Raw genomic sequence first — 17,456 nt, forward strand, 5'->3', positions numbered from 1 at the left:
TTGCTTTGCATATTTTGAAGCTTTGTTATGAGTTTCATACACAGTTATATCCTTGATACTGACACCTTTATCATTAAAAAGATTTCTTTTTACCTTTGGCAATATTCTTTATTCTAAAATATACTTTCTCTGATATCAATATAACAACTCCAGTTTTTTTTTACTAGTGTTAGCATGGTATATGTTTTCATTCTTTAAATACTTACCTACCTATGCCCTTATATTGAAAGCAAGTTTCTTATAGTCAACATATAGTTGGGTCTTATTTGCCAATCTGACACTTTCTACTTTTTATTTGGACCATCCACATTTAAATTATTCTTGATATTGCTGAGTTTAAATACACTATTCTATTATTTCCTTTCTGTTTGTCCTATTTGTTCTTGGTCTCTTTGTCCTCTTTTTTTTTTTTTTCTTTGAGACAGAGTCTCACTCTGTCACTCAGGCTGGAGTGCAGTGGTGTGATCTCAGCTCACTGCAAACTCCACCTCCCGGGTTCATGCCATTCTCCTGCCTCAGCCTCCCGAGTAGCTGGGACTACAGGCACCCAACACCATGCCCAGCTAATTTTTTGTATTTTTAGTAGAGACGGGGTTTCACTGTGTTAGCCAGGATGGTCTCTATCTCCTGACCTCGTGATCCACTTGCCTTGGCCTCCCAAAGTGCTGGGATTACAGGCGTGAGCCACCATGCCCGGCCCTCTTTGCCCTCTTTTCCAGCTATCTGTCTCAACAGATTTTTGTGATTCCATTGCATCATTATTGGCTTTTTAGCTATCCTTTTAAAACAAATTTATGAAGACTCTAGGTTTTATAATACACATATTTAGCTTCTCATTGTTGATATGGTTTGGCTCTGTGTCTCCACCCAAATCTCATGTTGAATTGTAATTTCCACGTGTTGAAGGAGGGGCCTGGTGGGAGGTGACTGAATCATGGGGACAGATATCCCCTTGCTGTTCTTGTGATGGAGTTCTTGCAAGATCTGATTGTTTCAAAGTGTGTAGCATGTCCTCCTTCGCACTCTCTCTATCTCTCTCTCCTGCTCTGGACATGTGAAGTCCATGCCCACTTCCCCTTCACCTTCCACCATGAATATAAATTTCCTGAGGTCTCCTCAGCTATGCCTTCTGTATAGCCTGTTGAACTGTGGGTAATTAAACCTCTTTTCTCATAAACTACCCACTCTCTGCTCTGTTGCCCAGGCTGGAATGCAGTGGTGTGATCTTGGCTCACTGCAGCCTCCGCCTCCCAGGTTCAAGTTGTTCTCCTGCCTCAGCCTCCTGAGTAGCTGGGACTACAGGCATGTGCCACCACACCTGGCTAATTTTTTTTATTTTTAGTACAGAGAGGGTTTCACCATGTTGGCCAGGCTAGTCATAAACACCTGACCTCAGGTGATCTGCCTACCTTGGCCTCCCAAAGTGCTGGGATTACAGGCACGAGCCACAGCGCCCAGCCTCAGGTAGTTCTTTAGAGCAGTGTGAGAACGGACTAATATGAAAATTGGTACCAGAGAAGTGGGGCATTGCTATAAAGATACCTGAAAATGTGGAAGTGACTTTGGAACTGGGTAACAGGCAAAAGGTGGAACAGTTTGAAGGGCGCAGAAGAAGACAGGAAGGTTTGGAACTTCATAGAGACTTGTTGAATGGTTATGACCAAAATGCAGATACTGATATGAACAGAGATGGCCAGGCTGACGAGGTCTCGGATGGAGATGAAGAACTTATTGGGAACCGGAGTAAAGGCCACTCTTGCTATGCTTTAGCAGAGACTGGCGGCACTGTGGCCCTGCTCTAGAGATATGTGGAGCACTGAACTTGAGAGAGATGATGTAGGGTATCTGGTGAAAGAAATCTCTAAGCAGCAAAGTGTTCAGATGTGGCCTAGTTGCTGCTAAAAAACTATGTTTATTTGCATAAAGAAAGAAATGACCTGAAGCAGGAATTTATATTTAAAAGGGAAGCAGAGCATGAAAGTTTGGAAAATTTGCAGCCTGATCAAGAGGTTAAAAAGAAAAACCAGTTTTCTGAGGAGGAATTCTAGGCTGCAGAAATGTGCATAAATAAAGAAAAGCCAAATGTTAACACACAGACAATGGGGAAAATGCCTCCAGGTCATTTCAGAGACCTCCACAGCAGCCCTTCCTATCACAGGCCTGGAAGCCTAGGAGGAAAAAAGTTTCATGGGCCAGGGCCAGGGCCTCGCTGCTCTGTGCAGCATTGAGACACGGGGCCCTGTGTCCCAGCTGCTCTGGCTCCAGCTGTGGCTAAAAGGGGCCAAGATACAGCTCAGGCTATTAATTCAGAGGTTCAGTGAAAGCCCCAAGTCTTGGCAGCTTCCATGTGGTATTGAGCCTGTGGGTGTGCAAAAGGCAAGAGTTGAGGTTTAGAAACCTCTGCCTACATTACAGAGGATGTATAGAAATGCTTGCATGTCCAGGTAAAAGTCTACAGCAGGGGTGGAACCCTCATGGAGAACCTCTACTAGGGAAGTGCAGAAGGGAAATGTGGGGTTAGAGCCCCCACACAGTCTCCACTGGGGCACTGCCTAGTAGATCTGTGAGAAGAGGGCCACTGTCCTCCAGACCTCAGAATTGTAGATCTAGATAGTTTGTACCACGCACCCGGAAAAGCCACAGGCACTCAATGCCAGCCAGTGAAAGCAGCTGCAGGGGCTGTACCCTGCAGAGCCACAGGGTAGAGCTGCCCAAGGCCTTGGGAGCCTACCCCTTGTGTCAGTGTCGTCTAGATGTGAGACATGGAATCAAAGATTATTTTGGAGCTTTAAAATTTAATGACTGCCCTGCTGGGTTCTGGACTTGCATGGGGCCTATAGCCCCTTTGTTTTGGCCAATCTCTCACTTTTGGAATGGGAGCATTTACCCAATCCCTGTCCCCACATCGTATTTTGGAAGTAACTAACTTGTTTTTTATTTTACAGGCTCATAGATGGAAGAGACTTGCCTTGTGTCCGATGAGATTTTGGACTGTGGAATTTTGGGTTAATGTTGAAATAAGTTAAGACGTGGGGAACTGTTGAGAAAGCATGATTGTGTTTCGAAATGTGAGAAGGACATGAGATTTGGGAGGGACCAGGGGTGGAATGATATAGTTTGGCTCTGTGTATCCACCCAAATCTCATGATGAATTACCACATGTTGAAAGAGGGGCTAGGTGGGAGGTGACTGAATCATGGGTGTCGACTTCCCTCTTGCTGCTCTCATGAGTTTAAAAAGAAAAACCAGTTTTCTGAGGAGGAATTCTAGGCTGCAGAAATGTGCATAAATAAAGAAAAGCCAAATGTTAATACACAGACAATGGGGAAAATGCCTCCAGGTCATTTCAGAGACCTCCACAGCAGCCCTTCTTATCACAGGCCTGGAAGCCTGAGATTCTGTTGTTTGAAAGTGTGTAGCACTTCTCCCTTCGCTCACTCTCTCTCCAGCTCTGGCCATGTGAAGACTGCGCCTGCTTCCCATTCCACCATGACTGTAGTGTCTGGAAGCCTCCCCAGCCATGCCTCTCCAATACAGCGTGCTGAACTGTGAGGTGACTAAATCTCTTTTCTTCATAAATTACCCAGTCTCAGTTAGCTCTTTATAGCAGTGAGAGCAGACTAATACAATTTTCTACCATTAAATAATGCCACTTCACATACATTTTAAGAAATTCAGCCAGGTGTGGTGGCTCACGCCTATAATTGCAGCACTTTGGGAACACAAGGCAGGAGGATCACATGGACCCAGAAGTTCAAGACCAGCCTGGGCAATACAGTGAGACCCTGTCTCTACAGAAAAAAACAAAAATCAGCCAGATGTGGTGGTGTGCACCTGTAGTCCCAGCTACTGAGGGCGTGGAGGTGGGAGAATTGCTTAAGCCTAGGAGGTCAAGGCTGCAGTGAGCTGTGCTCTCACCACTGCACTCCAGCCTGGGTGACAGAGCAAGATCCTGTCTTAAAAAAAAAAAAAAGAAGAAAGAAACTCACAAAAGTATACTTCTATTTATTTCCTCCCATACTTTGTGCTATATTGGTCTTATGCTCTGAACATTTGTCCTCTCAAAAACTCATGTTAAAATTTAGTCCTTAATTTGGCAGTACTGAAAGTTGGGGCCTTTTAGTGGTGATTGAGTCATGAGGACTTTGCCCTCATGAGTGGATTAATCCATCAATGGATTAACCAATTTATGGATTAATGGGCTAACAGATTAGGGCAGGGGTCCTCATGCCCCAGGCCTCAGGCCAGTACTGGTCCATGGCCTTTTACAAATCAGGCCACACAGCAGGAAGTGAGTAGTGGGTGAGAGCATTATTGGCTGAGCTCCACCTCATGTCAGATCAACAGCAGCATTAGATTCTCATAGGAGCATCAACCCTATTATAAACAACGCATGCAAGAGACCTAGGTTGCACGTTCCTTATGAGTATCTAACTAATACCTGATGATCTGAGATGGAACACTTTCATCCTGAAACCATCCCCCTCGGCTCACTCCATGGAAAAATTGTGTTCCACAAAACTGGCCCCTGGTGCCAAAAAGGTTGGGGACTGCTGGATTAGAGGATCATCATAACAGTGGGGCTGGTGGCTTTATAAGAAGCAGACTTGAGCTAACACATTCAGCCCCCTTGGCATATGATGCTCTGCACTGCCTTGGGACTGTAGAGTCCTCACCAGCAAAAAGGCTTTCATCAGATGTGAATCCTTGACTTTGGACTTCTCAGCCTTAAAACCTGTTAAGAAATAAATTCCTTTTCTTTATAAATTATGTTTCTGGTATTCTGTTATAAGCAACAGAAAACTAAGACAGTTGTTAAATCATTTACTTCTACAAATAAAGGTTGAATATCCCTTATCCAAAATGCTTGAGACAAAAAGCGTTTCAGATTTCTTTGGATTTTGTATATCTGCATTATATTTACTGGTTCAACATCCCTAATTTAAAATTCAAAATCCAAAATGCTCAAATGAGCATTTCCTTTGAACATATTCGTGCTCAAAATGTTTTGGATTCTTGACCATTTCGGATTTCAGATTAGGGATACTCAACGTTTATTATAAACTCTACAAAAAAACAACTAATTATTCTTGCTTTTAAAAAATATCTTTTAAAGAGATTTTTTAGTAAGAGAAAATCCTTCTATATCATGTTTACTATTTGTTGTGCTCTTCTTTTTTGTAAATCAAAATTTCCACTTGGTATTGTTGTCTTTTTTTTTTTTTTTAACACTTTCTAGTACTACAGGTTTACTGACAAATTCTTTCAGCTTTTGTACACCCCAAAAAGTTTTTATTTCACCTTCATTTTTGCAAGGAGATATATATTGCAAAAATGAAAGTGAAATAAAAACTTTTTGAGGACAGAGAATTTTAGGTTGACAATTTTTTTTTCATTATTTTAAAATATGGTTCCATTGTCTTTTAGCTAGAATAGTTTCTGATGAGAAGTCTGCTGTCATTATTCTCCTATATAAAATGTCTTCATTTTCTCTGGCTACTTTTAAGGTTTCTAATTTATCCTTCATTTTCAGAAACTGTAGTATGATTTTTTCATATTTCTTCTGTTTATGACCTGTTGAGCTTCTCTGATCTGTGGGTGTATTGTTTCCACATAGTCTACAAAGTTTTTAGTCATTATTTCTTCCAACATATTCTGTCCCCACTCCTCAGTTTTCAAGTACACATAAGTTAAAATGCCTAATATTGTCCTGTAGGTCATTGGTGTTCCCTTCTTCCTTCTCTCCAACTCCTATTCCAAAGGCCTTTTTTAGTGGTATGCTGTTAAACTCTCCAGTAAGGATAGGGCAGTATAAACAAAAAGCCTAGTCTAGTGTTTACCAACTTCCATGATGTAAGTATTCACATAAATAGCGAATTTTAAGTTACTAATGGTTTAACAACCAGTTTACAAAATTCCCTAATATTTAACAACCAGCTCTTATAAACCCGGACAGGCCATGCTAGCCCACCACTGTTTTTTTTTTTTGTGTTTGATTTGAATAATTTATATTGTTATTTCTTGACATTTACTGACCATTTTAATGCATTGTCCAGTATGCTAATTGCATACAGTCAATTTAAAATTTTGAATACTGTTATTTTTTTAATCTGTAGAAGTATAATTTGGTCTTTGAAAATATGTTCTATTTCTTTCTTTTACATCTTTTTTATGTTTTCCTATTCCTCTCCTAGAGTCTGTTTCTATTGATTGACTTATCTTTTGGTAATGGGTCGGGTTATCTTTCTTTTTTTAAATGCCTGGTAGATTTGATCGAATATCTGACATTATCAATTTTATATTGTTGGTGGCTGGATTTTGTTGGGAATCCTTAAATACCACTGGGCTTTGCTCTGGGATACAGTTAAATTACTTCAACCAGTATAATCCATTTAAGGCTTTTTTTTTTTTTTTTTTGAGACAGAGTCTCACTCTGTCACCTGAGCTGGAGTGCAGTGGTGCAATCTCAGCTCACTGCAACCTCCACCTGCCGGCTTAAGTGATTCTCCTGCCTCGGCCTCCCAAATAGCTGGGACTACAGGTGCCTGCCACCACACCTGGCTACTTTTCTTTTGTATTTTTAGTAGAGATGGGGTTTCACTATGTTGGCCAGGCTGGTTTTGAACTCCTGACCTCGTGATCCACCCATCTTGGCCTCCCAAAGTGCTGGGATTACAGATGTGAGCTACCACACCCAGCCCATTTAAGGCTTTTTAAATTTAGTTACCCCCTGAAAACACTGGGGTTCTAAATTTGTTTTTGACAGAGCCAAGGTAATTACAGATTTATAAGCTAAATCCAGGCCAGCACTTATATAGGTGAATGAACACATGAAAGATATTATTAATGCCTAGGAAAACGTGAAGATTTTCTACCCTTTTAAAATCAATTCACTGCACAAAACAAAAAGTTTTAGAGAATGTAATTCACAAGATGAAGAAGCTATCACCTCTGTAAAAGAACTATTATAAAAATAAAGTGAGAGAGGATAAAATCAAGATAATATGGTATACACAATAAAAGTGAGCAAAATACGGCTTAACTATCCCCTTTGAAAAGAATATATATGCAACTTCATAAATAATTATAGCTACAATTTGAGTGCTTACTCTTAGCAATTTATATTTATTTGTTCCAGTTACTATTGCTGAGTATCAAACCACTCCAGACTTAGCAGTGTAAAATAATAAGCAGTTTATTATGCTCTGAGCCCAGTATATTCTCTTTATTTATCAAGCCCCTCTTATTTAATTCCTGATGCTTTGATCCCACAATCCATCACTTCAATCATCACTCGCCATTTTCATGTACTTCCTATCCATCACACTCGTCTGGTAAAACTGCAGGCACTGTTCAAATTTAGTGAACTTTATTTCCATAATTATAACTAGGCTATTGAATACTGCTGGAAAAACCTGAACCACTTCAAAGACAGTGTATTAGTCCATTTTCACACTGCTGATAAAGACATAACTGAGACTGGGCAATTTACAAATGAAAGAGGTTTAACGGACTTAAAGTTCCACATGGCTGTGGCCTCACAATCATGGTGGAAGGCAAGGTGCAGCAAGTAACATCTTACATGGATGGTGGCAGGCAAAGAGAGAGCTTGTGCAGGGAAACTCCCATTTTTAAAACCATCAGATCTCGTGAGACTTATTCACTATGATGAGAACAGCATGGGAAAGACCTGCACCCATGATTCAATTACCTCCCACTGGGTTCCTCCCATAATGCATGGGAATTGTGGGAGTTACAATTCAAGATGAGATTTGGGTGGGGACACAGCCAAACCATGTCACGTGTTGTACAGTTACCTTTCTACCAGCATTCTACCAAAAAGCCTTGCTCGCTACCTTACTACTAATAAACTTTTAAATACCTTTTTGATAAGCAAAAATATCTTGGTATTCCAATCTCAATCTCTTTTAAAATATTACTACATTTTATTAGTCAATGTTATTTTCTCTTGTATCTGGTTTTATTTTTTCATTCCTTTTGCTCACTTAGCAATTATCTTAATATTTATGACATCAATTTATGCAACTTCTTTACAAGTTAACAAAAGGGATGAAACTTACTCATAAGGTTGTTCCAAGGATTATGGGATAATTATAAAATACTCAGAAGGTCCTTCTTATTCCACATTATGTAGTTGCTCAGTAAGTATTAGCAATTATTATCATTAGCTATATGTAAGAGTATTAATGCTATGACCATAAAAATATTACATATTTTTCTCAGTGAGTTGGTTTTTGACCAAAAAAAAAAAATCTTATACATTAGATTTATTCATTCATTCAACAAATACTTATTGAGTCTTCTGTGTGTAGGCAGAAAATGCTGTCTTTATTTGGGAGGTCTTTTACCCCTTTTAAGAACAGAATCTCTTTCCACACTGGAATGTTAAACCAGCCAGCCATTTTTAATTTCTTATGGAAATATCTGCCTATTGGATTTTTACATTTAAGTTTTTTAGTTCTCTGAAATGTAATTTTTAGTTTGTGAGATAAAATTCCTTCCCTCAAAAGTTAAAGCAACCTAACAATACTATTTATTAATTATATTTACAATTTCTTTTTTTTTTTTTTTTTTTTTTGAGACAGAGTTTCGCTCTTGTAGCCCAGGCTGGAGTGAGGTGGCATGATCTAGGCTCACTGAAACCTCCACCTCCCGGGATCAAGCAATTCTCATGCCTCAGCCACCCAAGTAGCTGGGATTACAGGTACACAACATCATGCCTGGCTAATTTTTTGTATTTTTAGTAGATACTGGGTTTCAACATGTTGGCCAGGCTGGTCTTGAACTGCTGGTCTCAAGTGATCTGCCTGCCTTGGCCTCCCAAAATGCTAGGACTACAAGTGTGAGCCACTGTGCCTGGCCTTTTATTTTAAATATTTAAATATTTCAGTTAATCTTCCTTTTGTATTTTTCTGCATTAACTTTAGCCTAATTTTGCAACTAAAGAAATCATCCACTGGAAACTATTACAATTGGATTAAACCTAAAAATTAATCTGGAAACAACTGGTATATATAAAGTGCAACCTATGTGTAATATCTACTAATAAATTTTTTCTATTTGAATCTGTACTTTTGGAAAATTTACTTTTAAGATCTTTCAGGACTTTTGTAGTTTCTATGTATGTGCTATCTATCTGTTAATTTTTGTATTTTCCTCCAATATTTTATTATTGTTTCTAGCTATAATCTTTAATTTTGTATACTTATTTTGTTCACACAGGTTGATTCACATAGGTTTTCTAATGTTAGCATTCAAACCATAAATAATGATCACTCGTTCTCCTCACTAAGTGTCACATTATTTGCCCACACTGTACACTATACACTGGCATAACAGGGAGCCTGTTATGGCTCACACCTGCAGTCCTAGCATTTTGGGAGGCCAAGGCAGGCAGATCACTATAGAATCAGTAGGACCTGGATTCACTATTATTAGTTATATGATCCTGGGTACATTTCTTAACCTCTGTGCCTCAGTTCTTCAGTTTATACTGATTTTATAGGATGCATGTGAGAATTAGATGAGTTAATACATGTAAAGCACTTATTATGGTGCCTGCTATGCAACAAATATGGACAAATACCTATTGAAAAAAAGCTATCATATCTTTATGTTTCATGCCTTAACATATTTACTTCAAGATTATTAAACAGTTATGATGAAAAGACATCTTCCCTTACAGGTCCTGATTTTAAAGGAAGAACCTGTAGGCTAGGTGTCTCCATTTCCAAAGGAACCCTTGGAAAACTATCGAAATCATACATAATATACCATGTATATGTGTGGATTTGAATTTTCCTAGAACCCCACAGCGTGCTCTAGGTTTGTTGCTCACACGTATGGTTTTCACACACATGAACACCAAAATGTTCTAAAAAATCCACTACTATCCTATTTCCAATTAAAATATGATAGCTTTTTCCTTGTTATTTTTATATTATATGGTTTTATTCAACTTATTTGCACTAACATCTTAATATTGACTGATATCCAATTATTAAGCTATTCTTGAGTTCTTGGGGGGAACTATCTGGCAGAGATAGATTATTCTTTTAACATGATTAATTTCAATGTGTTCATATATTTATATAGAGTTTTTTGTTCTCTTAACAGACACTCATAAATGAGACAGCTATAAGTTTCTTTTCAGGAAGAAAAACATGGACAACTGTCCATATCTTTACACACTTTTAAACTTTATGTCATTTTGTTTAATATGTGAATCTTGCAAGTAAAATACCTGATATTTTACTTTATTTATTATTAGTATTATTTTTGAGATAGGGTCTCACTCTATCACTCCGGTTGGAATGCAGTGGCATGACTATGGCTCACTGCAGCCTCAACCTCCGAGGCTCAAGCAATCCTCCCACCTCAGCCTCCTGAGTAGCTAGGACTATAGGCACATGCCACCATGCCCAGGTAAGTTTTTATTTTTTGAGAGACGGGATCTTATTACGTTGCCCAGGCTAGTCTTGAACTCCTGCACTCAAGCAATTCTCCCACCTTGGATTTCCAAAGTGTTGGGATTACAGGCATGAGCCACCATGCCTGGTCCTGATATTTTAAAAGTCTATTTTTGAATCTGCTTTTTAAAATAGGAAGCTTAAACTATTTACATTTATTGTCATGACTGAGTTGCTCTTACTTAAATTTCTTATTTCGTTACATTCTTTTAAAAATATCTCACTTAACTTTTTTAACTCTGACAACTTAGTGTAATAATCTATTTTATATATATCACTTGTTTTATTTATTTCAAACTCTAAGATGAAATAATAACTTTTAACTATACGCTAGGGATAAGAGTAATGGTTACATGTATTATTAAATGACCTAAGGAAATCACTTAACATGTCTGTTTATAAAATTTCTCATGTGCAAAAAAAGTCCCAATATCTATCTTGCATGATTAACATGAGATTTAGAAATAGTATTTGTAAAACTCTTATTATTGTGCCTTATATATAATTGGAACATGTATTAACTTTTTCTTCCTAAGCTAGGACGCTTTGCTCAATCTTTGAAAACAATTTGGTTCTGTTCTCTCACATTATCATATACACATATCTAATGTAAAATCTTCAGGAATTATTCTGGACATATATAATAATTAAGAAAGTTCTATATATTTAACTGATTTCAAAGTTCATCCAATGGTATTTTCGGTTCATAAATTTCCCATTAAAAATTTTTTTAATTGATATATAATAGTTGTACATATTTTGGGGGTACATGTGATATTCTGACAACATATATAGTGTATAATGATCAAATCAGAGCATCCTAGATACCCATTACTCCAAGCATTTATCTTTCATGCTGGGAACATAAATCTTCTCTTCTATTTTGAAATATACAATAAATTATTAACTGTAATTTCCCTACTGTAATACTGACTACTAGAACTTATTCCTTCTAACTATATTTTTGTACTCCTTAACCAACTTCTCTTCATCCCTCCAAGATCTTAAGATGTTCTGTTCTTAAATTCTTAACTTTGATTCATATCTAGAAATGGTACTATATCTTTAATAAATCTTAAATCTTTTTTTTTTTTTTTTCCAGGGAGGGAACACTGATAATATTTCTCTAATAACGCACATATGTTTACAACTACCATCACAAATGACTGACAACTTAGGTGACTAGATTCCTCGGGCTACAATTTTTCTCTTAGTGCTCTATATATTTCTCCATTCTCTTTTGGATTTAGTGTTTTTACAGAGAAGTCTCAAATGTACTATATGTTTTTCTGTTTAGGTGTTTGTAATATTTATTTTACTCTTAAGATAAAAACAAAAGAATTTTCTAGATATAGTTCTCAACATATAAATTTTGCCTAGAATGCAGGATGACTCATTTCTTCAGAAATCTCAGGAAGGTTTCTTCATCATGCTCGCTATTGTTTCTGCTCCACTAGTACTGTCTGGGAATACTTATTTGTGGGTCAAATATCTTTCTATGTCCTCATCATTTATTTCTTTCATTTTAGTTTTGGTCATTTCTTCCTACCTCGAATTTGTCTCCCACTTCACGGATTAGATTTTTCCATAGTGTCAATTCCATCATTTTAGGCCTGAGATACAGTATTAAGGAAGCAACTGAAGAAAGAACAAGTACTTTAAAATTGCAGAGACTGTGGTCTTAAATCCCAGTTATCCTATTTTAGATTAAATGACCTAAGGAAATCACTTAACATGTCTGTTTATAAAATTTCTCATGTGCAAAAAAAGTCCCAATATCTATCTTGCATGATTAACATGAGATTTAGAAATAATATTTGTAAAACTCTTATTATTGTGCCTTATATATAATTGGAACATAAGATGAACCTGCCATTATTATGAATCCCTATTTTGACTTTTTTCCTCACTTAATTTTATTTCAGACTGCTCCATTTCTCATCTCAGCCTGTTCTGTAAATAGGATTCCCTGTTCTTTCAAAAAGAGGTCCTATCTTTTCAAATTTCATTAAAATAGGTAATATTGGGTTGTGGTTAAGGCAGTGGATTCTGCACTCCCACTCTCAGTGTTTGAATCCTGGTTCTACCATTTACTACGTAACTTTCAGCAAGTTACTTAACTTCTGATGTAGTTTTCTCCCGTACAGAAATAAAACCCTGTAATTTCGTCGTTTGTATTAAACGACTAAATACATATAAAGTGTTTAGAAGAATGCCTAAAGATAGAAAGCATTTAGGCATCTAGCAAATGAAAGCACCTGTTCCTCTTTTACTTCCTAAAGTTAATCATGTCAAAAATATTTTGTTCTCCTCCAAGTCCTCTAGAAATATTCCTGTTCTTTTGAGCTGCGAAATCTCTTCCCAAATATTTGTTCCTAGTGTACTTATTTCTGAAAGAAAAGAAGCCTATTCAGTCCTGGTGTTTGCAAAGAGAGGCTGGATAAATTATGCTTAGTCACCTCACACTTATGTGCCCCTCAACATTTAAACTGGACCTTAGGTAAATGGACATAGCCTCTGCCTATTCTGATTATCCATTTAATTTAAACCTTGGTTTAAATTGCATTTTGTTCATGGCTCACAACTCCCAGTTCTTTAATACTGAGAGACAATATGAGGTTCTTCTCTGAGTATAAAACATCTCTGCAGACAACTGTTTCCAGGGTTCTTTTTGCTTTTGCCCAACATAAACCACTCCATCTGAGGGGAGCACATATACCAATAAGCAATATTTCATCCTCTACGTCACTATTCCCTACCTTATTGTGCACTAGTACCACCAGAAAAAGTACATGCTATTTCAGAGCAGCAATCACTATGGGAGTGCTAATCTGTCCCATTCTGTCAGTAGTTCGAAATTTTTGTGCAGTCGTATGCCAGTGTATATACTATGAACCCTCACATGTGTGCAGCTGGATTTTGGTCAATGTTAATACTTATTTTTGCCTCACTTCAGAATTTATATTGTTACATTGACAGCTGCCAGACAGAATACTAAAATGAACAGGTCTTAAGAAAAAATGGGGCAAATCTTACTACAAGCAAAATGTAGGATTATAACTCATTGTAAAACTCCTGCCAAAAAAAAAAAACTATGTACCATTTACACAAGAGCCTATTTATTTTTTTCTGTGAGGACAGAAGAGATAATGGTCAAAGTAGTAAAAAGCACAACTGAAGCAGTGAGATAGGTATACAGAGGGCATAGTGCATTAACTGTGGATGCCAACACAGACTATGATTCCACGGGGATCAGGTTGTAGTTAGTTGCTGATTTGCTTACTCTTTGAGCACTGTATTTTTAATTCCTTCAAGTGTGCTGCCAAAAATTCTATCATTTGAAAGTGTGCCTCAAACATAAAAGGATAATTATCACCATACGGCCATTGATTTCTCCTGGTTCTGTTGGGTAGAATCACACAGAAATAGTTTAAATAAGCACAAGCTATTCAATATCTGAAGTTACTACTTCCTAAGTTCTTCACAATTCTGGGTTAAAAATATTTTCTTCAAAAATGTTATCATGGCTAGTTTTGAGTTTCCCCACTATCTCTGGTCATTTTTCCCATTGTGTGTGTGTTCTTCCTGTAGGACAGCACTCAAGAATGAACTCAATATTCCCACAGTGATGTTGATTCTAATGTAAACTTTATTTTTACCATGTGTTATTGACCATGACATAGTGTTACTGTTTTTAATTTTTAAAATTCCTTAGAATTTTAACATAAAATGCAGCCATATCTGCATTTTATGCAGATATGTAAATCACCATTACCCAATGATCATATACTTACTGAGATGTTTTCTTCAGACTTGACAAGTTTTTTCTTCAGTTTTTTCTTTTCACACACTAGATCACTGTGGGTCTTAAGCAATTCTTCAAAGCGAACTTTGGTTTTTACTTTTGCTTCACTCTCAGCTACAAAAGACACAGCCATGTGATTTTGTAAACGACTCTATTATAACACACAACCTACACTACTAGGATGTTAAGAAATAAGTTCTTGTAAATATCAGCATGAGTTCTCTAGCTACATTAGAAAAACTCACCAATCTTTCCTTCTTAAAATATTTTTTATTTTGACTTTAGTGACACAACATTCACCTGTATCCCTCCGACCTTTTTGGCCACTCACTCTAAAGTCTCCTTTGCTAAGTTAACTTTTTATTTCTGATAAACAGTAGCATCTACCACTGTTAGTTACGTGTTATATGGCTTTAGACAAGTTACTTAACATCTCTAAACTTCATTTTCCTTATCTGTAAAATCACAATTATCTTATGCCAAAGATCATTTTGCATGAAAAATGGCTAAGGTCTGCCTAGCCTGTAATCAGTATTCCACAAATATTAACAGGTTTTTCCTTTAAAACATGAAGATAATGCTTAAGTCCCTGAAAATTTCCCAATTCATTTAGGATAAAATAAGTCTTTTACATACCCTACAGGGTTCCATACCTCCTGATCTATCACCAGGGCTTCAAATCAAGACAAATATCCTCTTAGATGCCTATGTTCTAGCTATAATACCCTTCCTTTAGCTCCTCCGTCACGGCAAGCTCCTTCCCACATGAAGCTGTTTCTGAGGCAAGCTTCCTCTAATTCCTCACCTGGCTGATGTTAACCTGTCTGTTTAAATGCTGTCTGTAAATAAAACATCTCCTGAAAAACTCATCTAAATTTTCCCTTTTCTCACATAGCAGGTTGTTCTCTTCCTTCACAGCACTCAACCCAAATGGAAATTGTATAATTATTTTTATACCTATATAAAGAAATATATTTTCTGTTTCCCCCTTAACTACATCCCCAGCTACTATTATGAGGTCTGACATAGTATACACAGTCATTATGTTTTAAATTAATAAATGCTGAATGAATGGGTACTCTACAGCAAGTGTTGGCAAACTATGGCCTGCAGGCTAGTCACTTGTTTTTGTAAAGGTTTATTGAAATCAGACATGCCCATTTGATTAAGAATTGTTATAGCTGCTTTCATGCTTTAAAAGAGACAGAGACACAGAGTTGAGCAGTTATAGCCGAAACTAAGCCTAAAATATTTACTAACTGGCCCTTTTTGAAAAGATTGCCAACGCTTGCAGTGGAGTAAAACACTCAATTTTGACGATAAAGAATAAAAACTAACCCTATGTTGTAATCATTATTTACCTTGTCCATCTGAGTCCCAAACTACCATCCATTAAATATATACTAACCTTAATCACAACATTAAATAGAAAACTGAATACAAAACCAATAAATATCTCTAAATGTAGTATATTTGGTCAATGACATCTACTGTATTCATTAACCTGTTCAAGAATCCCTTAAAATAAACCAAACTTAAAAGTAAATGTATAAAATATAAATTTTATACATAAATTTCATAGAAGTCTTACCAGTAGGCATCTCTCAGCTTTATGCAGAGGACTGAGAATGTAAAGCATTGACTCAATCAGGATCCTATTGAAACAAAGGAGATGTATTTGTAATATGGAACTTCCAAATAAAAATTATAAAACATTCTTCACACAAGACCATGCCATTGTATGTCCACTACTTCATTAAGTTTATACCAATAAAGCTATGTTCCCTTAACCCAATCTTATGCAAATGACTTGGGTACATTTGAATCAGTTTAGGGCCCTAAAATCAAGGGAAACAAACTAGATCATATCTGAATAAAGTATTTATACATTTGAAACAAGAAAAAACATTTTGAAGGCAGTGCACATCTAATGTCGTATGTTAATAAACTTTTTGAAGTGTTTTAATACATTAATGAACATTTCAACACACTTTTAAGAAACGAAACTCCATCTCAGGATTGACTTTCCTAAGAGCATTCACTATTACATTAAAGCATGCTTGTGCATAGCACACCCACAGACAGTGAATTTAAATACCTCCGTGTCTGCCACTGAAAATTCTGCTACAATAGAGAAGGATAGTACAAGTATTTGTACCATCTTTCTTTAATAAAACCTGGATGTGTATTACTGTGTGTCAGAACTACTCAAAACCATAGTTAAACTCAGTATGTATATTACTAAATTGCCCATTTTATTAAAAAATTGGGGTGTACGTCTAAAATGAACATATTAATTCTCACATCAGAACATTTAGAATGTAATATGCATGTTTTTGAGACTAAAACTGAAGAATGTTAAAAAAAAAAAAAGAAAAGCTGGTTCAGGGATTATTGATTTGTCTGTTTTTGAGATGGAGTCTCCCTTTGTCAAGTGCAGTGGCGTGATCTTGGCTCACTACAACCTCTGCCTCCCAGGTTCAAGAGATTCTCCTGCCTCAGCCTCCCGAGTAGCTGGGATTACAGGTGTGCACCACCACACCCAGCTAATTTTTGTATATTTAGTAGAGACAGGGTTTCACCATGTTGGCCAGGCTGGTCTTGAACTTCTGACCTCATATGATCTGCCCGACTCAGCCTCCCAAAGTGTTAGGATTACAGGCATGAGCCACCACACTGTGCCCAGGGCATTATTGGTTAATGCTCCAACTCCCTGGAGATCCACATTCATGTTCCTCTTGCAGAAATGTCTAAGAAATTCTAAAAAGAAAGGAATGATTATGTAAACATACCTAACCATGTCAGTTAACTTAGGCAACAACTACGTGGCACCCAGTCAAAACAGACATCACTAAATCCATGGAGTAAAAACTCCTATACTTTAGTGATAGGAGCCTGTATTTACTCCTCCTAGCAATTATAAATCTAATAAATCTAGTCTTCTACTTTCTAGTCTATATTAAATTAGAAAAGAGAAGCTGCAAAGGCAAGTGCAACGACAGCATCAGCAATTGAAACCTGAGAGCACCGAAGTAGAAAAATCATAAAACAAATAAAAATTTAATATTTATACTACTTGACGGTCATCTAACAGGCAAGGAAAAAGCTGACCTATATTATGACTCTGATTCATCAAAAAAAAGCCTGCTGGGCGCGGTGGC

The 17,456-nt window shown here is 37.0% G+C and overlaps 1 protein-coding gene across 13 annotated transcripts in view; it reads right to left on the reverse strand.

The window, feature by feature from the left end:
- Positions 1-17,456, reverse strand: part of AHI1 (Abelson helper integration site 1) — a 226,949-nt gene that overhangs the window by 205,517 nt on the left and 3,976 nt on the right. For all 13 annotated transcript variants that reach the window (XR_004029367.1, XR_004029366.1, XR_004029365.1 and 10 more), the window contains 2 exons: positions 15,887-15,950; positions 14,285-14,409 (listed from right to left, as the gene is read on the reverse strand). Coding sequence is in view for 9 of the 13 variants with exons in the window: in XM_030809724.1 (XP_030665584.1) it covers positions 14,285-14,409; positions 15,887-15,896 (135 nt within the window). In the remaining 4 variants the exon portion in view is untranslated. The remainder of the gene's footprint in view (positions 1-14,284; positions 14,410-15,886; positions 15,951-17,456) is intronic.

Source organism: Nomascus leucogenys, chromosome 3 (genome assembly GCF_006542625.1).
Source record: "Nomascus leucogenys isolate Asia chromosome 3, Asia_NLE_v1, whole genome shotgun sequence".
Taxonomy (NCBI): domain Eukaryota; kingdom Metazoa; phylum Chordata; class Mammalia; order Primates; family Hylobatidae; genus Nomascus; species Nomascus leucogenys.